General features: G+C 35.7%; 1 protein-coding gene across 14 annotated transcripts in view; it reads left to right on the top strand.

The window, feature by feature from the left end:
• The window catches only part of supt20 (SPT20 homolog, SAGA complex component), a 56,025-nt gene that overhangs the window by 16,170 nt on the left and 12,605 nt on the right, over positions 1-27,250 (top strand). For 11 of the 14 annotated variants that reach the window (XR_012098756.1, XM_073043915.1, XM_073043910.1 and 8 more), the window contains exons 13-22: positions 297-368; positions 3,367-3,390; positions 7,321-7,487; positions 11,319-11,351; positions 11,442-11,559; positions 12,956-13,064; positions 14,584-14,739; positions 21,175-21,487; positions 22,743-22,897; positions 26,564-26,622. Coding sequence is in view for 13 of the 14 variants with exons in the window: in XM_073043915.1 (XP_072900016.1) it covers positions 297-368; positions 3,367-3,390; positions 7,321-7,487; positions 11,319-11,351; positions 11,442-11,559; positions 12,956-13,064; positions 14,584-14,739; positions 21,175-21,487; positions 22,743-22,897; positions 26,564-26,622 (1,206 nt within the window). In the remaining variant the exon portion in view is untranslated. The remainder of the gene's footprint in view (positions 1-296; positions 369-3,366; positions 3,391-7,320; positions 7,488-11,318; positions 11,352-11,441; positions 11,560-12,955; positions 13,065-14,583; positions 14,740-21,174; positions 21,488-22,742; positions 22,898-26,563; positions 26,623-27,250) is intronic. The other 3 variants (XM_073043917.1, XM_073043916.1, XM_073043909.1) reach the window with 1 other exon arrangement.

The following is a 27,250-nucleotide window of genomic DNA, read 5'->3' as shown; positions in this document are numbered from 1 at the left end:
ATAGTTCTGAATTGTCTTACTGCTTAGTCCTTGCAAACTATCAGTGACAAAAATCACTGCTTTTTGAACACAAGCACATACAATTGACGCTATTTAAAAACTGTTCAGCAACAGTTTCCTGCCCTAATTAAACAATATAGTGTCCCAAATAAACAAAGGGAAATTTGGCTATTTTCTCGATTTTTGTAATTTAAGAATTGCCCCAAATAAGTGGCTGCGCTAATTAAACGGAATGGACTGTAGTGTGAAAAACTTGTATTTTTGTTCATTTTAGTATCAAATTTGCACTTGTCTAGGTGGAAAAGTATGCAAAAGTGGAAAAAATGATCAGATCTGATGACTTGCAAGCAGCAATCTGGCCACCCCATGTAAGTACTACTGTTCTTTGCTTATTTCATTCAAATGTATTGTGGGATCTTTTCAAACACCAGATCTTTCCAAGTACACTTCTAACTACAGCAATTTACTTCATTGAAAAATTAGAGCATCTTGAAATTTTGCTTCAAATTTAGATATTAGATTTTTTAAGTAAGTTTTCAAAATCATTTTAAATCATCAGTTAAAAAATATTAATTCCATTTAATGGAAATGAAACTGAAATTACAAATTTGTAGCCGATAAATGTTATTAAAAATGTGAAATATTATAAACGTGATTGTAATTGATTACTTCAGAAGGATATATTTGATCAACATTATAGGCATCCATTAGTCTCGAGAAACCATGGATTTGCATCAGTTGCGCAGGCCGAGGCAAGGTTGAATGGGAGTCCGGCAGTTGCCCATGCTGCAAGTCTCCCCTCTCCATGCCACCGATGTTGTCCAAGTAGCTTGGCACCTGGTATTGTCGCAGAGCAATGTGTGGTTAAGTGCCTTGCTCAAAGACACAACACGCTGCCTTAGCTGAGGCTCGTACTGGCGACCTTCAGATCACTAGACCAATGCCTTAACCACTTGGCCAACATAGTGATCTGTATAATTGAATGGGACTCTAGACTCTAAATTTTGACATTTTATTTGATCTGTAAGCTTCATTTGTTCATCTAACAGAAATAGCTGCATTTTCAGGCATAAGTTTGTGTAGAATATACTGTTGCAAGAAAAAGTTTGTGAACTGTTTGCAGTTATCTAGCTTTCTGCATGAATTACTCATAAAATGTGATCTTCATCTATGTCACAATATTAGACAGACACAGTTTGCCTAAACTAATAACACACAAACAGTTGTACTTTTCATATCTTTATTGAACATATTGTTTAATCATTCACAGTCAAGGCTGGAAAAAGTATGTGAACCCTTGTACTTAATAACTGGTTGAACCTCCATTAGTAGCAATAGCCTCTACCAAATGTTTCCTGTAGCTGCTGATCAGACTTGCACAATGGCAAGGAGGAGTTTTAGACCATTGTTTCAGAATTTTGGGATACCTTGCATGAACAGCCCTCTTCAGGTCATGCCACAGCATGTCATTTGGGTCAAGGTGCAAACTCTGATTTGGCCATCCAAAACACACATTTTCTTCTTTTTAAACCATTCTGTTGTTGAATTCCTTTTGTGCTTTAGATCACTGTCTTGTTGTATCATCCAACTTCTATTGAGTTTCAGGTGGCAGACTGCTACCCTGACATTCTCCTGTAATGTGTCTTGATACAATTTTTAATTCATTGTTCCTTCAACAAGTGCATCCTATCCAGCCCCTGATGCAGCAAAGTAGGCCCAAGCCTTGATGCTCCTTCTACCATGATGAGCTGGGATGAGGTTGTGGTGTTGGTGTACGTTGCGGTTTTCCCTCCAAGCATAGTGGTATGCATTTATGCCAAAAGTTCAATTTTTGTCTCATCTGTCCACAGAACATTGTCCCAGAAGTGTGGCACATCCAGGTGGTCTTTTTGCAAACTGGGAGAGATGGCAGAAACGTTTTTATTTTTTGGAGAACAGTGGTGTCCTTCCATGAACACCATTCTTGTTCGATGTTTTTCTTATAGTGGACACGTGAACAGAGACTTTAGCAAGTTTTAGAAGTTTCTGCAGGTCTTTTGTTGTTACCCTTGAGTTTTCTTTCACCTCCTTCAGCATTGCACGTTGTACTCTTCGTGTGATCTTTGCAAGACGCCCACTGCTAGGGAAAGTAGCAACAGTACTGAGTTTCTTCCATTTGTAGACAATTTATCTTACTGTGGACTGATGAACAGTCAGTTCTTTAGAGATAACTACTCTGTCTACACTACTGTGTACTGTTCTAAATCCTCTGTTAATATGAAAGACCTTGGCCAGGTCAGGAGAAAAGTGACTCCATCCATCATTGATATCTTTCAATTTATGGTATCAAGTTTTTAAATTTTTTCAGCTTAGAATATAGAACATGGAAAACCTACAGCACAACACAGGCCCTTCGGCCCACAAGGCTGTGCCGAACATGGCCTTACCTTAGAAATTACCTAGGGTTACCCAGAGCCCTCTATTTTTCTAATCTCCATGTACCTATCCAGGACCCTATCGTATCTGCCTCCACCACCATCGCTGCCAGCTTCTTTTCAAGTGTTTAATATCCTTTTAAGTAATCTAATTGGGGAAACAATTCAAACTGCTAGATTCTGAAACAAAAACATAAATGCTGCTGGAAGAGCTCAGCCAGTCAGGCAGCATCTGAGGAAAGAGAAATCAGTCATCGTGTTAATCTGAAGTAATGATCAAAGTTCAAAGTAAAACTTATTGCTAGATTACTGGTCTTGTGCATAACTCTCTCATGTTGTTTTAGTAAGATTCTATGTAGCATTTTTTTTTTTCATTTTTTCAATTTTTTCTAAAAACAAACCATATTACTTGGGATTTTTTTTATTACAGTCTCACTGACTTTGGTGTGATGTTGTTCGTTGCATTAGAACTCCTACTTCTCCATTTATTTTTATTTTACAAGTGACATTTGACCTGATTTATTCTATCTTTCATTAAAGTTAAAATTAATTTGTCAATTATGCCCCTGTTCTACAAATTAAAGCCTTGCAAATTGCTGCATTTCACTTTACCAATGATAATTCCTCCAAATTTCATATGGTCTATGTTAAGAAATGAACTTTTAATTTCAAAACATCAATTATTAATATAATCAGTTTTGCTTTGTGCTTTCTGTGTACTGGCCATCTAGCTCTCCATTCTGCTGTTGGAACTGTGTTCCATGTGGTTTTTTTTTCTCCCTTTTGGTTGTAAAAAGTAGTGATTCATCATTGTTCTTTCAGAAATCTAACATTGCTTGTGGTGCAACACTTTCTGTTAGGTTTTCAAAGTTTGCTGAGGTTGGTCAAACAAGTGAATTTTTCTCTCCTTTTGAATTTTGTGTTGACTGTTCATTATGTTTTTGGATTCTAGATGTTTCTTCCGTTTTCATCTTTGGTAGGTTTCCATTATTTCTTTCATAACTAATACTTAGCTGACTGCCTCTTTTAAATATATTAGATATGTGGCAACCTCTGACGCTGTACATTTGTACCATTGTTGTACTAAATGTATGCAACAAGGTGTCTTTTAGCTCTATTAGTTCTTTGAAAATATAAGCAAGCAATCCATCCATAGCTCTGCTTTGACTTTGATTTGCTTATTAATTGTTTCTTCCCATGATATTCCAAATATTGTTTCATCATTTCAAGATCATCTAATGTCTTGGCTTTCTAATTCATCTTGCTGGTAATAAAATAGAATAAAATAAATATTTCAGAAAATTTTCTGTTCTTGATAAGGTTTATATCATTTCAGTCTCTCAATAGCCTTTTTCCACACTGAATTATCTTTCTCTTGATTTTGGAATAATTAATATGGAAAGCTATGTTAGGGATCGTTTTTTTCCCCCAGAGACTTAAAGAAAAGACTTCTAAAATTATTATCAAATTAATACTGCAGATGTTTCTTTTACAGCATTATCATATTTGGAAGGATATACTGTGCTAACTAGATATTATGACAGTTATGATCTAATTACTTTTCTGCAAGTTCTCACTGAGTATAATAGATAATTAAGTTTGCTAAGCAAGAAGAGTTGGGAATTTGGCCTTAATACTGGGATAAGTGTACTGTAATGTTTATTTTGGTTTTAATTTGCTAAGTTACTATACTATAAGTGTTTAGTGGTTAAACTTGTTTATCTAGCATCTGGGAACAAGTTTGAGCTAGAAAAAGCTTGAGTGACTGACTTCAAATGTGATTTTTTTCCCCCTCCCATGTAGATATTGAAGTGCTAGTTAAAATAGTATAATAAAGCTTTTAAAAATGAAAAAAATATACATTCATTACATTCGAGGGGTTAAATTATTAAGACTTCTATTTTATTTTTAAGTGTAGATACTTAAGTTTTTGCCTTGAGAACTCTTGAGCTGCTGTGCATCAATTTAATGAGCTCATTATGCTTTGAACATCCCAACCAAATGTTTGAGTGCTTTTAGTTACTGTACATATTGTTTCTGGTGCCCCCAAACAGTATGTTTAAGAATGCCAGCGATAATCATCTATAAGCAGAAAGAATTAGTGAAGAAGTGTGTGACTGTTAAGGGAGTAATGGAGAATTTGCATGCTCTTATAATGATGGTAATTTAGAACAGCAGCAAAACTTACTCCACTAACCCTTCTCACATGGGAAGTTGAAATACTGAAGTAACACAGAAATTAATTGCTTTTAAATCGGCTTAATGATATTAAGATACCACAAAAGGAGGTTTAGAAATTATGAAGCATATTTTAAGAAGTAAGCTCTCAAGGATAATAAACATTGTATTACAACTTGTAACCAGTTTAGGAATAGCATGATAAACATGGTTATGTGCATCTCTGGACAAATGGTATTGTTGTGGATACTTGAATTGTTGGGATTCTGGAATTATTTTGCATTATAAAGTCTGTGCAGTATGACTGACTTCAAGCTTGTATAACGTTGGGTCAAGTGTCATTTTTGGAAGGATAGCCATTCCTGTGGAGTAGAGTTGTGGAAAGTGGAGAGATTAAACAAGGTAACAGTTAAAATGCAAGCAAATGACTCAACAGTAGGAGAAATCTGCAATGAGTAATGGTAGATTAATTGGGTGGCTGTTCTAAAGACACAGTGGAATCATGATCAAAATATGATTTTTTTTTGAAAGAAATGTTTTTCCCAGTTGCTCCCTAAATGTGTTTCTTTTCAGTAAGCCAATGAATATAGAAATATTTATCAAAATCTTGAAAATGAAGTATTATAGATATCTAATATGAGGTTAAGGAAACATTTGGTAAAAGAGAGATACAATAGATTGCAAATACTGGAATCTGAAGCAAAAATCATACTGCTAGGGGAACTCAGCAGGTACAGCAGCATTTTTGAGAGAGAGGAAAAGGAATTGTTTGGTGTTTTGGGTCAAGACTGTGCAACAGGACCAAAAGTGGAGAGAGAACGTATCTCCTTTTAAACTCGCAGGGTTTCTACTTCCCACACTGATTTAAACTTGCCATGTCCCATTTCTGACACTCCCTATTCAATCACAACAACTCACTATTTACTGTACAGGTAGTCCCTGAGTTACGAACGTCTGACGTACGGACAACTCGTACTTACGAATCGAGGCAGGAGAACGCTGTCCACCATTTTAAGTCATTGTGACACCATCCGCCATTTTAAGTCACGACTGTGTTGAGTGTTTAACTTTGTATTTGGCTTAAATTTTTCTTAGTAAGATTCACTTTAAATGCCCTGCCCCCCCCCCCCCCCCCCCGTTCCGGTCGGCTGTTGGCGCATTGAGATCAGTGCTGGGCTCAAGAACAGAGGTTTCCGAGTTCGATTCGGTGACAGACGGCTCCCATGCTAGGTTGATGTCGAGTTCGCAACTCGACCTCGTAAAAAAAAAAGAACACTGCCACCTCCAGTTTAAATTCCCATGTGGAATATTGTGGATGATCAAATACCCAAACCCACACAGCCCCCACTTGTCCCATTTAACCTGTCTCAATGCGGTGGTCCTTGGGACCCAGCGGACCTTGGGAGCCAGTGGAGCTTGGGACCCGCCGCCCATAGTGTTTCTGTTCCGTTGACGGGAAGCAATCGCGATTGAAAATGAAGTGGAAATAATAATAATAATAATAATAATAATGGAGTGTTGTGTACAGTTCTGGTCACCGAATTATAGGAAAGATATCAACAAAATAGAGAGAGTACAAAAAAGATTTACTAGAATGTTACCTGGGTTTCAGCACCTAAGTTATAGGGAAAGGTTGAACAAGTTAGGTCTTTATTCTTTGGAGCGTAGAAGGTTGAGGGGGGACTTGATAGAGGTATTTAAAATAATGAGGGGGATAGATCGAGTTGACGTGGATAGGCTTTTTCCATTGAGAGTAGGGGAGATTCAAACAAGAGGACCTGATTTGAGAGTTAGGGGGCAAAAGTTTAAGGGTAACACAAGGGGGGAATTTCTTTAATCAGAGAGTGGTAGCTGCTTAGAATGAGCTTCCAGTAGAAGTGGTAGAGGCAGGTTCAATTTTGTCATTTAAAGTAAAATTGGATAGGTATAGGGACAGGAAAGGAATGGAGTGCTATGGGCTGAGTGCAGGTCGGTGGGACTAGGTGAGAGTAAGCATCAGCACGGACTAGAAGGGCCGAGATGGCCTGTTTCCGTGCTGTAATTGTTATATGGTTATATGGTTAATAAAGTGTTTGGAAAGAGGTGAAACGCCACCGGTCATTGGAAAAGTGTTAGGCTACAGTTGGTCAACGATCGGAACAATTTTAAAGGATTAAGGATAAAGTGAGAATAATGGAGCATGTGAAAGGTCCTGCTCTGATGAAAGCTACAATTATTAATGAGCAATGCAGTGGTTTAGTTATTGGAATACATAGGTTTCTTAAGTGTTTTATATGCATAGAAAGGTAAAATATATACTATATACTAAGACAAACGTTTGACTAACTGACGCTAAATAATACCGTATGTACTTGTTCCGACTTACGTACAAATCCGGCTTAAAGTCGGACTCAGGAATGGAACTCGTACGTAATCTGGAGACTGCCTGTACTTTCTTTACACATTCATCAGGTTAACTGGAAAGTTTGTTATACTTTTGTGTAACATTTAAGAATAAAATGAGTTAAGCTGATTGGGGGTATCAATAGGAATAGAATCCATAGCCCATAAACTCTGCCAGTCTGCTACCACCAAAGACCCAAGAGTGTTGAACCTCTGGCATTTTACTGTTTTAGATGTTGGTAGAAGTACAAGAGATTTACTGGTAAAACTAGTAAATGTATCTGATTTTAAAAATCTATTTAATGAAGTCATTGAGATTTTATGTATAATTATTGAATTCTTTCAGGAAACAAATGATGAGTACGTTTTTGAATGGGAAGGGGCCGATCAAGCTCATGCATCCAAATTAACGATTTACCAATCACCAGATGACCCCCTGTTTTATGGTAAGATACAAATGATGAAGGACTCCAAACCAGAGGAAGAGAACAAACATGTGGTTACTCACATCCCGTAAGTAGAAATGAATAGGTAGAGGATTGAAAGTGGAAGTCGTATGAATGCAAGATAAATGTTTTGAAATGAAACTTCCTGCCCTATGTTCAAAACAGTGACCCCAAAGTTGATGTTTAAATACTGATTAATTATATGGAAAGCATTTGGTCATATTTACTTTTTTATCAATCAAACAATGAAATTGGATTATATAAACTTCTGTAGAATTACTTCTTAATAATCTGTATTAGTATATAATGTAAAAAGTTGAACACAGAAGGGCTGAAATTTATATCCTTTTTATTCATGTTTTGAGTTATTTCTCATCCTCATGTTTTGAGTTATCTCACCTCCAAGATAGTAATACAATATTCGTCAGTTTCTGCATCCCAGAGCCAACATTGCTCAGAGTTTGGCTAGGACATTTTACTTTACAATCTAAGTTGATGCTGGATTTACTAGACATGGAAACTGGGTGTACATCTCCCAGGCATTTTGAATGATTTTCAAAATTCAACAGTAATAACAAAGTTCAGTGTAAAAACTGGCTGTGGATGACACTGATTTACTGTTCCAATAAAATCAAGCTAGAAGGAATGGAAATGCTATATAATGTTTTAAAAATCTGAGGAATGAGAAACAGATGTCTGACCAAAATTATCCTGTAAGTGTTCACAAATTTACTCACTGTTGGGATATCCAAGGTTTGCTTGGCATTCCTTCCCCTTTCCTTCTGACCATGCCTTCTATACCTCCTTCATCATGTAACTTCCACTTTTCCCTACTCTTGAATTGCTAAGCTTTCTTTCTCTGGACTCTACATCCAGTAAGTTTTTACTGCACCTTCACTTCCTTGTGTCCATTCTGCGGTTTTTGACTGTTATTTGCCACGGGCTCTTTCCTCGTGCAAACAATGGAAAGTTGGTGATGTTGGGTCTGCTGTCTCTGGGAGATTTAAAACACTGCAGATACTGGAATCTGGAACAGAAAAACTGCTGGGGAATGCAGGGGGTTGAGCAGCATCTGTTTGGGGGTGGGGGAGTAGAATAAGAATTGTTGATGTTTTGTGTTAAGTCCTCGCAGCAAGACAGAGTGGAGAGAGAACATGGCGAGTGCAACGGGGAGACAGGAAGAGGTCAGACAGATGCCAGTACGTAATAGACAGAGTGAAGAGGGATGAACGATGATGGATAGAATGAACCAGTTGGAGGAAGGGTGAAATTAGGAGGTAGACACTGGGTAAAAATGAGCAGGATCTGAAGAGGATATATAAGGAGCCAGCTGAGGGTGGGGAATGTGAGGGTGAAGGTGGAGACAAGGTGATAAGTGGGGACAAAGGCTACCAGTGCTGGAATCTGATAAGCAAGGAAAGTGATGAAGGACTGATGGAACAAGATTGGGGAGGGGATATGATGAGTGGCACATAGATAGTAAGTGGTTGAATTCAGGCAGGCAAGGGGTATGAATCTGGTGATAGGTCATGAGACAGATGTGAGGATTATGGGAAAGGGAATAAAATAGGAAGGCAGAAGGGAATTAGAGGTAAGGGTTATCTGAAATGCAGTTTTTATATCATTCAGTTGTAGAGTATCTGAGCAAAATATAAGGCATAGACACTCATTTTTGCATCTGACTTCACCTTTGCAGTGGTGAAGACCAAGGATGTACAGGTTGGTGGGGCAATAGCAAGGAGAGTTTAAACGGCTTGCAATCAGGAGTTCGGGATGGCCATTGTGAATGGAGCACAGCTGCTCTGCAAGCCAGATGCTTGGTCTTCACTTGGTCTTCCTAATGTAGAGGAGGCCACGTTGAAAGTACGGAATGCAGTTGATGAGTTTGTGGCAGATGAATCTTTGCCTGTTTACATTCTTGAATTGTGGTGAAGGAGGATGTGTAGGAACAAGTGTCCTACATCCTACAGTTAGGAAGAGATTATATTCACATATTGAGCATAAAAATTAAATATAATCCACAAGGGAAAGAGATAAGCAAGTTTAATTGCCTGGCATATTTACAGTTAATTGGGTACGATAGGTATGACAGATAGAGCCAATTCTGAAGTTAACAAGTGCCATCAGGTTCTACATTCCTGCTATTTTAGATGGGCATGCTCTCCAGAAATCTGAGATATATATTTTTGTCAATCGATGGGCGGGGCCAATTTGGGAAGAGATCCATTCTCAAAATAACACGTTATGGATTATTGTGTCGTTTAGTTAAAATGCTAAAAGAAAAATACATTAGACTGCTACTATCCATAGCAAAGACCAAGTATTAGCTTGATGTCAGTAATTAGTAAGATCATCTCAAACAATTACTTTGCTCTCAGGTTTTGTGCAGTGTATGTGTATGAGAATGTAACATAAGGTTGGGATGCTCTCTCTTTACATCTCCTGTCTGTGGTTAAGTAATGCAAATACTATGCAGGAAGGAATACAGTGAATGCAGCAAAATGCTCAGAAGTACACACAAATGTGATTGGCTACTCAATTACCTTGCCTCTCTTGCTATTGTTGTTAATTGCTTTCAGAACTAGCAATGCACGGTGTTGGTTACAGTGAGACTGAATGATAGTCTTCTCCTTGGGTATGTTGTCCATGTTGGTGTGGCAGTCTTCTTTCCGCCTCACTCTGTTTGCCCTGCAAACCTACTAGTCAATTATTGTAGTATATTTATATTTCCTACTTCCCTACTTTTTCTGCCTCCCCAACTCTGCCCAATAGAATGCAATCTCACCGAAAGTACAGGAGCAGCAAGAGTGTGATATTTTCACTGCCTCCATCACCATCCTGACTTGTAACTAGATTTTCATTCTTGATATATATCACCTTATTTGAAAATATGCATCTCATATTTTGCTTTCCTTTTCTTTATCAGTGATCCTTTGCTGAACTCTAAAACACTCCCATTCCTTGGGCTTTTTAAGCATTTTTCCACATTGGTCTTTCAGCCTTCGCAGTGTAGTTTGGGCTTTAGGAAGTGTAATTCAGTCATGACCAAAGAATATTCCGCATAATGTTACAAGAAAGAGTTGTAAATAAATGAGTATTACCATATTACATTCAAATGACAATTTAATTTAAGCAAGGAAGCTATAGATACAGAACAATAAATTCTTTTAAAATGTTCAATATAGTTACTAAAGTTTCCTGTTGAGAAGTGCAGTATTTTGTTCAGGGATTTGGTAGAGCTCATGAATTCACAATAAATTTCCAGCAGTATTTTTCTTTTTTTGGTGCTCTTTGCACTACTTATTTAATTTATTAATATATTCTTATTGTAATTTTTAGTTTTTTTTAGCTATTGCACTCTATTGCTGCAAAATAAAAAAGTTCACCACGTATGCCAGTGATATGAAATTTGATTCTGACGGTGCAAACCTCACCTAATGACTTGATATTTGCAAATTTAATGGATATAAAAAGGGGAAAAACAATTTGTTTAATGAAACATTTTGTGGTTAATGGTTTACTTCTGAAATGTAACTACCAGCAGACAATTTGCCTCACATGCATTAAGTTATGAAAGACTGTCTAGTTTTTTTTGCTTGTTAGTTGAGGAAAGAATGTTTGCTAGTGTTCTAACTTTAATCATTGTCAAAGATCTATAGGTTCTTTTAAGCTCACGTGACCTGGCATATAGGCTGTCACTTTATAATTGGGTTTGAACATTTACATCACGGCAGTAAACTAAAATGTAGTTTTGGATAAGTGTTTTAACAAAGCTTTAACCCGCTGCATTTTAAATGTACATTGAACCTCATATATGTTCAACTGTAGATCTTTTAGGTCTTTAGCATCTGTACTGATCTCCTGAATTTCAATTGTAAATTGTTGTTTTGTACACCAGGTTCCCTATAGGTACAAAAGCAGAAGCTGACAGGTGAGTGCCCTTGGTTTCCTTCTCCACTTTCTATACTTAATGTTTTCCATAAGGATTTACTGTTTTAAAATGCATCTTGTTGAACCGCAGGTTTGTAAAGCAGTATTTTGAGGTTTTGCAGCAGGATACCAAATGTCCAGTGAAGATTTCCCATAATTCAGCTGGCTCAGTGAGTCAGAGTCATTTGTCTCCTGGGAAAGAAATTGAGGTGGGTGCATTGTAGTATTTTTACTTGTTAAATATTTAAGTATTAGTTTGGTGTTCAGAATTATTTGTTAAATCTCTCCATTTTCTTAATCAAGTTCCTAACCCATTGTACATGTGTCCCCACTATATCAGATGGTGGATTTTATTGCTTTAAAATGTTGAAGAAATCACAATTCAGATGATTTTATTAATGTAATTTATTATTTTAAGTAATGAATCTCAAAGTGGTCTCTCTCTGGTCTCTAGTGCACTCAGCATCTATATTGCAGAGAAGCTGAACAAAAAGTATCAGTCTCCCATATAAGATTCTAATACCACTGGTGGTCTTAGTAATTGCAAACAAAAACAAATGCTTTTACCAATTAAAAAATTTAAAAATCACTAGTTTCATATCTGAAGGGTAAATCAATAACTTAATGTATTAAAATCATAATCTGATCAATAAAATAACAAAAAATTGATAATCAGAGCAAGTAGATTTCTTTTAGCCCAATCAATGATATTGTTCCACATGTTCATATTAGAAACTAATAGTACAATAAGGCTGCATTTTTCAATAATTAAAGCAAAAAAAATGCAAGAAATACTCATCAGGTTAGGCAGAATCTGTGGAGAGAAAAAAAAGAGTTAATATCTTTGGTCAATGACCTTTCCTTTGAATAGGCTAAAGTGTTGAGTACTGAATGTGTAATATGCCAAGTTAGAAGAGGTGCTGTCCTTGAATTTAATGCTGTTGGAGGCCAAGGAAAGAGATGTCACAAATAGGATCAGAATTAAAATGACAAACATCTGGAAACTCAGGGGCACCCTTGTGGACTGAAGGGAAATATTCTGCAAAATAAATCTATTTGAAGTTTGGTGTAGAAGTTCCCACTTTGTGAGCAATTCCAATTTAAATATACTGCGTTCACATTTCCTACACAAATTTTTTCATATTCTGATGTTTGAGACTTCTCAAATCCTCTTGATCTATGGCAGATATTTTTATTAGCATGTTTTGTCTAATATCATTATTATTTGTCTTTCAGGTCTTTGTCCTATCATGCATTTTCCCTTTTGTTCTCTGTGCCCTTCCCCCATTTCTCTTTTTAACATTTTTTCCTAGTTCTCATAGTCATAGATTTGTACAGCATAGAAATAGGCTCTTTGGCCACTATGTCTATACTGATCGCACATGCCGGCATTAATCAGTACCCCTTTGAACCTTGTTCAAGTGTCTATCTAAATGCCTCTTAAATGTTTTTGTTGTTCCTGCCTCTACCACTTCCTCTAGCAGCTTGCTCCAGATACTAACTACTCTACCTGTGAAAAAAATCTACCATTTTTTAAAAATCTTGATTATGTATATTCTATATCAATTACACTTTCTGATTAGCCATATCTTTTATGTTTTGTAGCAATCTGAAGAAATTTCTGGATCCGTCCAGTCTTCTATACTGGGAAAGGGCGTAAAGCACAGACCTCCACCCATTAAACTCCCTAGTGGTTCCGGTGCAGGTTCTTCAGGTAAATACTTCTGGTTGAATACCAACTTCATAATCATGTTTTCTGATTGCACATGTATCCACACGAAGCAATTGCATCTGGAAAAAATTGTTTTAAGACAGTGACATGTGTCAAAAAAGCATATCCTTGCCCATAAAGACTTTGCAAAGCGTCACTTAGAAGTTAGTGTAAAGGTGTGGAAGAAGGTCCTGTGGTCCGATGAGACTAAAGTGGAATTTTTTGGCCTCAACTCTAAAACGGTATGTATGGCATAAATCTAATATTGTACACCAGCCAGGTAACACCATCCTTACTGTTGAGCATGGGAGAGGTAGCTTCATGTTATGGGATGCTTTTCAAGCAGGGACTGGAAATCTGGTCAGGATTGATGAGAAGATGAATGCTGCTAAATACAGAGATACCCTGGTTAAAAACTTGCTAGCCTCTGTTAGAAAGCTTAAGCTGGGAGGAAGATCATCTTTTAGCAGGACAATGACCTAAAGCACACTGCCAGAGCAACCATGGAGTGGCTTCAAATGAAGAAAATTAATGTTCCTGAGTGGTCCAATCAGAGATCAGATCTTAACCCAATTGAACATCTCTGGCGAGACCTCAAGATCGCTGTCCACTGCCACTCCCCAACTAACTTGGCACAGCTTGAGCAATTTTTCAAGGAGGAAAGGGCGTATCTTGCTTATAGCGATATATCCAAAAAGACTAATGGCTGTAATAATTGAGAGGTGGTTCAACTAAGTACTGATCCAAGTGGGATGAATACTTTTGAACCGACATTTCTGTTTTTAAATTTTTAGTTTCTCATGTTTTATAATTTCCCTGGTTTTTTTTTTGGGCTTTACTATGAAAAAAGAGCATGTGATTCACAAATAAAAATACTCAGTTAATTTGATCAGGATCCCTGGTTGTAATACTCATTTATGTGAACAAAGGAGTGAATACTTTTCCAAGGCATTAGCAGTACAACTCCAAGGATCGGTATTGTTCTATCCTTGAGTTAGAGCATAGGAGCAGAAGTAGGCCATGCAGCCCATCGAGTCTGCTCTGCCACTCAATCATGTTATAAAAGTTAAACAAAATATCCCAACTGTAAAGGACTAACTTTAAAATTATTCACATAGTTTGTGTAGTCTGGCTGTCAAATGTGTCAAATGGTTGACAAATCTTTCAGATGTGTTATTATGACAAAGGAGAGAGAGTTTGTTAAGCAAAAATGTGAAAGTAAATCAGAGGTTAAAGATAAATGAGATTTATTAGACTAAATAGTGTATTTTTGTTCATTAAATTTCCTTTGTGCCCATCTTTTAACAAATCTAAACAGAGAATTAAAGGCCAGGAAATTGATTTGTTTATTTTCTCATAGAGGAAAGAATGCTTTGGTTGTTCTTTTCAAAAAAAAAGGATGCCCAAGAGAAGACAAGAAGTAAAAATGGGGAATGGAAAATTATATGCAATACTTTGCCCAGATTTAAGTGCAAGTTCCTTTTTGTGTTGGACTGAAATATATTTGTACTCTTTATTTTAGGAAATGTCTTTGGTACACTGCAACCAAGTGGCCATCTGAAGTCCACAACTCCCCCTCCTCCTACTACCAAAAGTGCTAATCTGTCTCGAAAGCATTCAGTGGATCAAGTCAACATGCTCTCACCACCTGCCATGTCTCCTGTGGGCTCATCGCAAAGTGAGTGGAATAACTAGCAACATATATGTGGCTAGTTCACTGTTAATGATGTGCATAGGCATCAAGAAGCTAAATTGATTTTCCTTAAGAAATCTTTTGTGATGAACGTGTGCCAGATTTAAGTGTGTAATTTACTTTGATGTAAATAATTGTATGATACAGCTTTTAAATGTTTGTGTACTCAGAACAGTTAAAGTGAAAATAAATGAGTGCTGTAGATGAAAAAGTAAGCTTTTACACATTGATATAGTTGAGTGTGTAAAATAATTGATGGTTTAAAAAAAACTGTGATAAAGTCAAGGAATCACATCACTTGAACTTGCGTGCTTAAAATCTCTTAGATAAAACAGGGTCAGTGCATTAATTCAGTAAATCACTACAACTACAGAAAATAAGTTAATCCTCAGAATTAACAATTGTATTAATTACTGTACCTGAATCAGAATTACTTAATATGCCCAGAACATGTTTATTTAGAGTCTCCATCATAGTAAAACATCACAGGACATTTATCAGGTTGTATTGGCTCCAGGCCACATGTTGGCAGCTCTCTTTATGTTTTTAAGGAGAATATTAACGAAGACAGGGGAGATTGAAAGGTTCAAGAAAGAAAGCTAAAGAATTTGAAAATTGTCTTGTGTGCAAAACCCTGGAGTAATAAAAATCAGAAAAGCAAATGGGCTGGAATTAGAGCAGCCTAGTGGTCCCAGGATTATAAAACTTGATGAGGTCACGGAGGTAGGGTGGGTCAAAGAATTGAAGAAACTTGAAAATGTGAATGAGTATTTTAAACTATGTTGTTGGACAAGGAGTCACTGAAATAAGCAAGCACAGAGGATTTGAGTTACTGGAAATTAGTGCAAATTAAAAAGCAGCTTGAATCAGTTGCAGTATTTTTGTTTGTGGTTAACAACAGGATGTAACTGGTGCAGTTCAGCAGTGGGTTCAAGGCATTGCTTGGGATACTTTTGAATGTTTTATTCATCAGTTCTGATAGTTCAAGTGAGCATAAATGTGTTTGACAGAACTGCTTGACTAACAAAGAGTCACAATTATTCCCTAAACCAGTGCCAGCTAAAATTGTATTGGATGTTTGTAGAATGTTTGTAGAGAATGGCTGCCATAATTATCATTATATATTGTGGTAGTTCACACTGCAGTGCTTTGAAGTGTTTAGGCATGAATAGTGCTATATAAATACACTGATTTATTTCATTGTAAATATTTTGTAGCTAAGATGATTCTTTATTATGCTTCTGTTTTAATGAACTTGTAAGTCACTGTACTTTCACACAATGGCGATAACAGCATCAAACTCCTCTATAATATACCAATTCATTTAACAAAGAAACATTAAAATTAGGGCTGTCAATTAATTAGCATTAACACTGCAAATAAAACTATCTGAAATTGTAACTTTTTTTTACCTGTTAATCGTGTACATTGATGCAAAATGGTTGCACTGCAGTTTTCAGAACTATATGTAATTTCCCACAATACCTTTCAAAGTCTTCAAGTAAACCATTGCTTTGCTTTGGATGTCCCGTTACTTTCATTATGGCTGTTGGCTCTACAACCACTCCAATCAAGTCCCCTAGCCCCCACCTCCATGCTAAATCCACTCCAGACTCCTACTGACTGACCACTCACAAGTACTGCTGCTTCTAGACCTGATTAGCAGTCCAGTCCGCCTCCTACTTCCATTGCCTTAACAGCCTGCATTAATCTTAGGCATTAAGATGAAGGGAGAATCCTCTGACCCTAAACTCCCAAACTCCAAAGCTGCCGACTACAGGCAGCAGGAACACCTGTAAAAAGAAAAAAAAGAGGGCATAGGGAGAAGAGTGGAAGAAAAGGGGGTAGGGTAAGGATAGAGATAGGGGAAATAGTATAGAGGAGAAGCATAGAGCTTAGATTTCTTCATGGCTCTCCCTTGCACCCCTGCCCCTCCATCTCTATAAATTATGCAAGAAAATAGATCTCAAGGGAGTATATTGTGACATTAAATTGATAATAATTTGTTTGGACTTTGACTCTATCTCCCACTCCCTCTCCTCCCTCCCTCCAATAAATACACTGTTTTTAAGTGCACCTTTCAAAAATACTTGTACTCAATCATACTTTAAATGAAGCGCTCAAAACTACTATTATTATGCATTGTTAAATAGTGTCATTAATCACAGTTGCCGGACAGCCCTATTCAAAACTCAGAAATGTCTAATATTTGAGAATATCTTTGTGAAAATACATGTGACACTTGTTAAAAGTAATTGTCCTATGGGAAGTTTACTTTTAGAATTCAGTGCAGTACAGTGCAAGGTATTGAATTGTCATGATCTCTATTTATAGGGCTACCGTTTGCGCATTGATGTAAGTGCATGTTAATTTTGTGACATCCAATGTGTGCGTGCCCTTAGATGTCTAGTTTATTTCTACATCAGAGTGGAAAAACAAGTAAAATTTTCCCCCAGTTGAATTTATTCTGTTTAGGGTCATGCTCTTTCATAATGACTTTTCAATTATTTTCTATAGAGAAATGCAATTACAAGTGCTTTGTGGAATTAGTGAGAAGGGAGTTACATATATTAAAATTGGAAGGAACATTATCATAAGTGTCCAGTGTTTGATTTGTTTTAAAATACTGCTAAGCATTATTAAACTAAGTGTTTAAAATATTATTTTCTCAGTAATTAGCCTACAAAAGAAACCTTGTATTGCTAGGGCAGTGAGCATAAGTCAGCATTAGTCCTTAAATAACTTTACATTCAAAATTTATGAAAGCCTTGCGTATCACCATTTTTGTAAGTTTATGCTAGACCCAACCATTTGAGAACAAGAGGCAGTAAACATGAGTCAAGAGTTTTCTTGAATGTTACAAGATTGTATAAATTTTAAAATTAAACACTATTTACAAATGGAATCAAGATTGATGCAATCTTCATGAGTATTCACAACATTTCCCTATTTCTTCTAAAGATTCCAGCTGAGACAATATAAACTTTCTTGAAAGATAATGGCCTATCCAAAATATGGATGAATGTTTTTGAAAACTGGGTGTTGAGAATTACCATGCTCTAATTTCTGTGCATTGAAATGCCAAAGAAGCTAAATCATGAAAAAGTTAACATAAAATTTTAAACTATCTTCATTTTTTCCATAAATTTTCTTTCAAAATGGAAAAATAAAACAAAATTCTCATGAAGAGTTCTTGCTCTTATAATTCATGTTATACATGTTAATGCTACCTTCAATAAATATTTTCCATAGTTAGAGATAATATATTTACATTATCATAATTTATCTTGTTTTACTTCACAATTTTTAAAATTTATGTCTGGCTTACACTTTCAGTTACATAAAATATGAGATACACAGAAAAAATCTGTTGGATGCAACATCTACATCCCTGCTTTAATTGTTTAATTGTTACTTAATTTTCTCTTCCATCTTTCCGTGTAGCTAAAGGGTTACGGATTAGGGTTTATTGCCTTTATTGAGTTTTCTAGCTAAACTCAATTTACACTGAATGGAATAGCTACCTTCCAAGGTGAATAGCAGGGTTTTAACTGTGGCAAATTGACTTCAGATTATTCAGCCAGAACTTTGATCTAACATTTCTTCTGCTATGGAGGTAAATTGCCTTGGAAAAGTGGAGTTACCTTCAAAAATAAATGTGTCGTCTCAATAAATTGTTCCATAAAACTATTTTTTCTGTTAAAGTGACAGAGGCAATGGTAATTAAATTTGAAGTCCAGTAATTTTCTCCCGACACCAAGATGCTTTGGTGAACATGTTGCAGATTTCCAATGGTGGAACCAAATTAAGTTCAATCCTCCAAGTGACATTTCCTTATCTACACTATTGTATGATTATTTAGCATTTTCATTGTACATGGACAAAATTACTGAGATTGTTTCCTGTGTTCATTAGATTTAGCATGAGGTAGTATGTTTTTTAGAATGCAATTTGTTTCTTGTCTTGAAAATGTGGGTGTTTCTGTGTTGTAGCTCCTCCTGACATTTGGTATCAATGATATTAATTCAACTTTGTATCAGAAAGGAAGTATAATGAGCAGATAGAGTGCATAATATTTCTTTAGTATTCATTTGGTACATGCTACAAGGCTAATATCAATTCCCTATCTCTATTTGGGCACTTTTCAAGATTTACTAAGTATACTAACTAATCATGTATACACTTAAAGTCGGTAAATCTCTCCAAGCATAACGACTTCAGTTGTGCAGGATATGCTGTTCAAAATTTGCCATCATTTATAAATTATTGAGAATATATTTACTACTTGAAATAGCCCTTCATTTTTTAAAATGAAAATAATCTCAGGGAGTCAATTCTTTTGGTATCCTCCTCCTAACCCTCCTTGGGGACTTTTTTCACTTTCTGCAACTTTAATTTATCTGCATCTGTCAACAATATACACTCTTTTGAAATTCTTTATTTGACTTGTAGGTTAAATTGCTTTATATTGCTTCATGAACCATGAAAGAATATTGAGGGGATTGTTGACTACTTTCAACCCGTCTGTGTCTTTTGTGTTCCATTCTATTTAAATGGACTGCTACTGTTTGTAGAAGGCTTTACAAAATGCATTAGTATTGTAAGTGACTGAGTCAAAATGTCGTATTTGCATGACTATCACAACTTGTTATTTTCCACTTTGGATTTTCAGGCTGTCAGTGATTAGCTTTGATAGCTGAAGAAACAGTATTCTGAGATTTTCAGAGCATCTGATCAATTGCTTTTTTGAATTTTGGATCTCATAATACTTATTGGAGCCCGTATTTCACTATTTAGTCTTATGAATGGAATTCATATTTTATGAAAATTAGCTTCAAAGCTTTTGTAAATAAGTATAACTAAACTACTTTCGATGGGCACTAAAAAGAGGTGGGAAAGGCAGTAACAATTTCATCTGATGATAGAAAGACCATGAAAAATAATCTTCATGTTCATACAACGTACATTGTTTTCATTATAATTAGTTGACTTGCTGACTTCTCGAATTGATCTTGTTAACATAATTACATGTATATAAAAAAAGACAAAAAGTCTGAAACAAAATGAGAAGATACTAAAAATCTGCAGCAAATCTATCAGCGTCTGTAGAGAAAATACAGATTAATCCCTTTGGAACCGATCCTTTTTCAGAACTGGGGTATGAGCAAGTAAACATATTAATACATCCTTAAGAAGCTGAAGTGTGGAGATGTTTCGAATACAACAGCTTATGCCTCACAACAATTGATGGTGACTGTATATTACATCAGTCTTGTATTTATACTGACTAAAAACACCTGAAATTAAATTAATAATTTTAACATTTCAGAATAATTGTTAAGGTGCTGAAAGGAGCTAAGGCAATACCCTGTACATTATTCTACCTAGAGTCTTTGAGCATATAGTCACAAATTACATCTTGGTTTGGAGAGTTAATTTGCCATAAGCATCAGCAAACCTTATTTTGCCCACTATATTAAAGGAATATCTTTAGAATGCCTGTAGAGCCACTTACTTGATAGAAGGATATTAAAAATGGCATCAATCCTCTTTTAGATAATAGTGGGGTGACACTGTTTATAAATGACACAAATTTTTGTTCAGATCTCTTTAAAGTAGTTGATTTGTAAATTTGTAAAAGTCTAAACTAATTAACTCTTCTGTTGTTAAAATATATTATAAAAAAAGCAAACTTTGCATGTTAGACTATGATCCTACAAAAATTATTACATATGGTCCTTGCATTTTAGAAGTAAAATTTGGAAGACCTTTAATAAGCTTGATATGTGCAATCATTATTAAAATGTATTCTTATCTATGGTACAAGTTGTTCTCATCAATAATCTGTAAAATTATCAATTTTATAGTCACTAAAATATATTAGTAGTACACAATAAGGTCATTTTGCTTCTTTTGCATGTATGGCCACTATGGTATATGTATTGCAAGATTACCATTTGGGAGAATGTGTAAGTCTATTTGACCCAATGGTGTTTAATGTATGGCAAGAACAATATTAAAAAAATCATACAATACTGTATGCTCTCTATTAAATATTATTTCAGTGTGCATAGGCAGAGCATAAAAGTTGCAGTAAATTGATTTAGATTACGCATTTTTTCGGAAGCAGTGTCAGGTTTTTTCAAAGTATAGCTTTCTAAGTTGTATACTCCATCTGCAATGTGTGAAACGATTGTATCACTCAAAATAAATGGAAAATGATTTGATTTAAAGTTTGCATATGGCCTTGAAATGTGCTTGACAGCTATGCAATTGCAGGTCGTTGTGTCTATTCTTTTGAAACACATTTCCTCCCTCAGCATTAACATTAAATGCTTTTTTTTTTGCTCAGTTTTGCATAAAATCTTTACATCAGTTTTTAAGTAATAACCTGGCACTTTTTCTTTTCTTAATGAGCAGGATCTGGGACACCCAAGCCATCTACCCCTACACCAACCAACACCCCTTCATCAACTCCACACCCTTCTGATGCTCAAACCCCCGTATCTACAGCCACTCCCACAGCTACCCCTTCTATACAAGAATCAGGCCTCAACCCGCAGACCCTTTTAACCCCTTTTGCCCAGCAGCAGTTGGCTCTCAGTCAAGCTCTGCCAGTAATGACCATTCCTCTTTCCACCATGGTAAATTCCATTACAACAGGGAGTTCATCCACCCAGGTGATGACAAACCCAGCAAGTCTCAACTTCATCAATGTAGTGGGGTCTGTTTGGTAAGAAAATTTATGAATCTTTTAGTACATTTAACTGGATATATAATTAATGATATTGAAGTGAAATTTTATCTGTATTCAATAATTTAGACTTTTATTGTGGCTCGTTCAGACAATATGCTGGTTAACTGCAAAACACTAAAATTCATGTACCACAACAATACACCCAGAAATAAATACACTGTGTTTGTGTTTTACTGCATTGGTCTTAATGAAGGGTCTCAGCCCAAAATGTTGACTGTTATTCTTCTCCATAGATGCTGCCCGAAATGCTGAGTTCCTCTGGCATTTTGTGTGTGTGTTGGTCTGGATTTCCAGCATCTGCAGAATCTCTTGTATTTGCCTTCAAAGATTCCTCTTATTGCGTTATAACAGAGCATTCATACCACATTGTGCGAAGCCACTTTATCTTGTCTTTGTAACATTTAATCTTCTATGATTGTAATAATTTTCCTTGGGTTTACCTTATTTTGGTTACTTCAGAGTTGTAGTGAAAGGGTTTAATCATTCAGTTGCATGAAGGGATCCTCTCTGTCACTAATCATAAAATCAGTCCCAAAGAGTAAGCAAATTTGCACCCAACTTCATTAGATAGCTTTGTGTGTTTTCTTGTGTACCACGCAATGTAATGCTTCAGATTGTCTTGGCTTCACAATGGCATATACAAAGATTAATCGATATCAGTATTTCGTTGTTTGAAAAGAGTGAAGATTTGTAACGTCATATGCAGTCACTACCCGTTTGAACATTTAAAATTTTCATTTTAAAAATGCATCAACATCAGGTGAAGTTTGGTAATTGTTTGGCAACTTCTGAGAGAGTTGTTGTCAAACAGAAAATAAATCCAGATTTCACAGACCTATTTAATCTTTGATCTTCCCTGAAATGTTTCTAAAGTATGATGATTGCATTTACTGCCGAGAATGGTGTTAGTCATATTTTGTTGAATGATTTTCTTCCTGTGGAAGGCATTCTCTGATTCTAATGATTCACCTAGCAATTCCTTTCTAATTACTGCTACTACCACCACCCTACATTATGATGACAACACCGCTACTGATCTATATTCACTAATGTTTTTCATGACTTCTGGTGGGATTTATTTTCTACAACCCTGTTAGGTTTTAACTTTCCCAATTCTTCAACTGTACAATATAGCATGCTTATCCAAAACTAATGCTGAAAAAGTGGTCAAATAGCTGAAAGGAATAAGAGACATACGGACAATGCTTTTGTTTTTTTTTCTCCCTTCCAGTGGAGCACAGTCATTAATGAGTGGTTCAAACCCCATGTTGGGGAGCAATTCTGGTGCCATAACCCCTACTGGTATAAACCTAAGCAGCATTATACCACCAGCAGGACTGGTGCCAAGCTCTCTCCCAGCTGCTATGCAATCTGCAGCCCAAGCAGGTCAGTACTAAATAAATTATACTGTTAATAAAGTATTTTTAACAATTGACATTGAACTCTGGTTATCTTTGTTTTCTGCACATTTCCAGATTAATTTGTTCAGGTTATGCACTTATTTCTCAGTAAAAAGTTTTATCAGCATTGTTTGGCATTGTGTAGGAAGCTGTATAAAAAATAGTACTATAAAGATAGTAATAGAAATAGACCAGAATAGTATGCTCCAGAAGTAGACCTATATATGTTAATATGGCAAGAAAACCAATAAAAATGTAGTATTTGTTCAGTATTAATTTTTAAAATGGCAGTCTTGTATTTATTGCCACATAATATGGACAGTGTTCTTGAAGAGCAATGAAAAAAAATACCTGCTCATGGTGGAAATCGGTAATAAAAGCAGAGAATACTGAAAATTTGCTGGTTTGGCAGTATCTTCTGGAGGCTGCCAGACCTTCTGAGTATTTCCAGCATCCTCTTTTTTTTTCATGCTACAACGTTTTTGTTAGATACATGTTCTGAGGCCCGTGTTGTTACTCCTCTCGTACTGTTGAGATTATAAAATCTCAACAGTAGTTTGTGTCCTATGCTGCAAACATTTAAGCCAAGCTGACAACATAGCAGTTGATGGACAGTTCTGAATGGATATATTCTGTTACTCTCACCACAAGGAAGAAGCCCTTTGAAAGGTTAAATAGACTTGCACCATTTCCATATCTGCTTTCAGAACACCTGCCTAGTTTTTAAATTGATAGTGGTGGATTACAGTTTAGATTTAACAAAGTTAATATGACTACAGTTAAGAAGAGTCTGATATTGGTCATTTTACTATATGGGATAGTAGGGTGAGAAGTCATTTAAAACTGGTTTCAGGTCATACAGGTTCTTGTTTTTTTTCAATGGGGTATGGAATCAAAGGAGCTCTCTCTTCTATTTGTAATGTCATAATGATGTCTATATATTTTTTCATATGGAGTTATTCTAAAGACCTTAGATAATCAGTGTTCTATAAAATTATTTCTTCTTGCATGGTTGGACATTATTAAGTGCTTTATGATAGCAAAACACAATGATATCTGAAACTGGAAGTATTAAAAGATGAGCACAGGTTTCATCGGCTAGGTTTATATTCCATTAAATAATGAAGATTAGGAGGTGATATAATTCATGTATAATAAGGAGACTTGATGGGGTAGATATTGATAAGCTTCATCCTCTGAGGGAATCATAATAATAAAATCAGTGTTCCAAAACTTGGCATGAAATTAGGATGCACTTTTGAACTTGGAATTGCAGAAATCTGAAGGACTGGCATTCAAGAAGCTGCAGATTTTAATTGAATTGATCAAGATCGGTAGACTTTTGTTGGTTAATAGCATTGAGGGATATTGAACAAAAATGGACGAATGAGGTGTCTTGAAGCAGCTGTGAAATAATTCAATCAAACTGAATTGAATGATGTTTCAAAGTGTTAATCTGGAACTAACTCAGCAGCAGAGAACTTAAAAGCTGTTGAAATTTACAACAGCTTTGAATTTGTTTCTATGACAGTTAATCGGTGAAGTCAGCTGAATATCTGGATAACTGACTGCAGTATTTTGCTTATTGTAAATATAAAGAAAGTGCCTAAACAGAATAAATTTAGCTTATTAATGCAAGACTCACAAGTTCAGCTTTCAGTCATTTTAATTGAAATTCAAATTAAAGTGAACACATTTTCAGGTATCTTTTAAAATACAGTAACTTGATACTTTATAAATAGCTTACATTAATTCTGAATAGCTATTTTAAGTCTAATTGAATTTCTAAGCCTTGATTAGAAATCCAAATTGATTAGAAATACAATGTGCTTAATCTGATAAACAAATCAAATGTAATATTTATTATACTGCTTAATTACAAAATTTGTGCTTGATGATTGGTTAAAGGATCAGTTTTCTTGTTGTTGCACCTAAGACTTTTTGTCTGAGCTGACATAATTTTTGGTGTGGACCTTGCAGTTGACAATTACTTTTGGTCCTCATATATGAGTCGTAAAGTGCAAATAGAGATATCATTAAAGAGGGAAGAGTTAATTTCATGAGAATTCTTCATGTGATTGAGTGCCGAACCTAATTGATTTCCGCACTGTTGCTGGATGCCAAAGATCCTGGCTGATGCTAGAGTAAAATTAATATTTGAATGTGCAGATTGACCCCTAAAGAGATTGCAACACCTATGTTCAGGTCAGCAGTCACTTCATCTCATAAAATACAATGTTCAATCTGACTATCTAAAATTTGGATGCAAGAATCAAACATTCGATGTGGATGCCATTGTATTTCTTTTACAAAGCAGCGAAGATCACATTATACAGTGTATACATTATACAAATTTTTCAGCAGAAGGGTAATGAGATGTGCCAGGACAGCATGATAGGCCAAACGGCCTCTTTCCGTAAATTTTTTGATTCTGTATAATTCAAACAAAAAGACACAATTTCTGCCTCAGCAGAGCACCAGTGTTCTATAGCACAGAAAAGGACCTTTAGCCCAACTTGTCATGCCAACCGAGGTGCCTTCCTCAGCTAATCCTGTTTGCATTCATTTGGCCAATAATCCTCTAAAAACATTCCTATCTGTGCACCTGTGCAAATATCTTTTAAACATGGTAACTGTGTATGCAACTAGCTTCTGTGAAAATCAGTCCCTCAAATCCACTTTAAATCCTTTCCCTATTCACTTTAAATCTATGCCCTCTAGCATTAAACTCTCCTATCCTGGGAAAGCAGACTGTGACCATCTACTTTATCAATGCCCATCATGATTTTATAAACCTCTGTAAAATTACTATCCAGTGTCTCCTCATAACAGAAGTCCTTCAGTCCTAGAATTTTTTTCTGCATCCTCTCAAGTTTAATTGCATCCTTCCTAGTATGGCAACTAGACTGCGTACAAAATTCCAGGTGCTATCTTTCCGATATCTATACCGCTGTAGCGTCACTTCTTAACTCTTTTACTCAGTGCCCTGACAGGTTAAGGCAAGCATGCTATATGCCTTCTACAACCCTTTGTCGACCTGTGTCACCATGTTCAGGGAAATATGTATGTGCACTTAAGTTTCTCTGACCTACAACACTCTCTAGGACCGGCCATTCTTTCTGTATATTCTGCCCTGATTGAATGTCCCAAAATGCATCATTTTGAATGTATCTTTTAAATAATATCTGCCATCCCTTTGCCCACTTTCCATGTTGATCTAGATCCAGTTACAGTAGCTTTGACACCACTGGGCTTCAATTATACATTCATATACATCCTTGGCAATTATTCTCGGTGCCAAAACTTGTTTTGCAAAGCAGTATTTTTCCGATATTGATCAGAATGTAAATGTACTGAGGCATTGCTAAATCAAATTACTTGGATTTATCAAAGATGATATAATACCAAATTAATTCAATGTAGATTTTAGGCTCCAGATGAATATTTGAATTTCTCTCAGAGCCATGTTCTAAATCATTAAAAATATACCAGCATCAGGACCTTTCAAACTATTTAGAATGACGAGAAACTACATAGGTTGAGGATAATGCATGTAACCATATGTTGAAGAAGGCCTTGCACCAGAACATAACTGCTTTTGAATCAAATAATTTAATTCATAGTACCTAATATATCACTGCTTTCTCTGCAGGTGGTTCATTTGTTGGTTTAAAAAATGCTCCTGGTTTCAGACCTCTGAATTTGCTTCAGGTAGGGTTCCTTTATTATAGTGTCATCCATTATTTTCATTCATCACCTTCATATTCAGGTTATTGTGCCATAACTTATCTGAGGTGGCTCATGTTTCTAGCTAGTATTTTTGAAATGCAGAATATTGCATGTTTAGAATGAAAGGTAAAGTACCAGTTCTGATCCGAAATTAACTTGAAATTCAGAATTCCTAATATTACTACCACATTCTTGTTAATCTTTCATTTCTCTTGATTTAAAAATTTTACCAGAACAAAATGAGTATGGGTCTTGAACTTCAAATGCACCCCTCCCCAACTTAAATGTTAAAAGTTGACTTAAAACATTTTTTAAATGTGACACACATCACTGATTGGATAAAACTTCTATTAACCTGTAGTTTGTTCTTTGCAAATTTGATAACACTATATTGTTTTTAGGTATTCAGATCCCCATATACATTCTTAGCACTTATTTTTACTATATTCCATTCAAAAAGTATATCGGTTGTGACTTTTATGTATTCTCAGGTATTAAATTCTTCACATTCGCATGTCTCACATTATTATCTGAAAACTATTCTGATTTTTTTAAAAAACAAACTACTTTTCACATTTCTTACTTGGATCAGCCTGCCACATCAGACAGA

Source organism: Hemitrygon akajei, chromosome 4 (assembly GCF_048418815.1).
Source record: "Hemitrygon akajei chromosome 4, sHemAka1.3, whole genome shotgun sequence".
NCBI classification, from domain to species: Eukaryota; Metazoa; Chordata; class Chondrichthyes; order Myliobatiformes; family Dasyatidae; genus Hemitrygon; species Hemitrygon akajei.
Note: the sequence above shows the minus strand (reverse complement) of the source record. Positions and strands in the feature narration are given on the sequence as shown.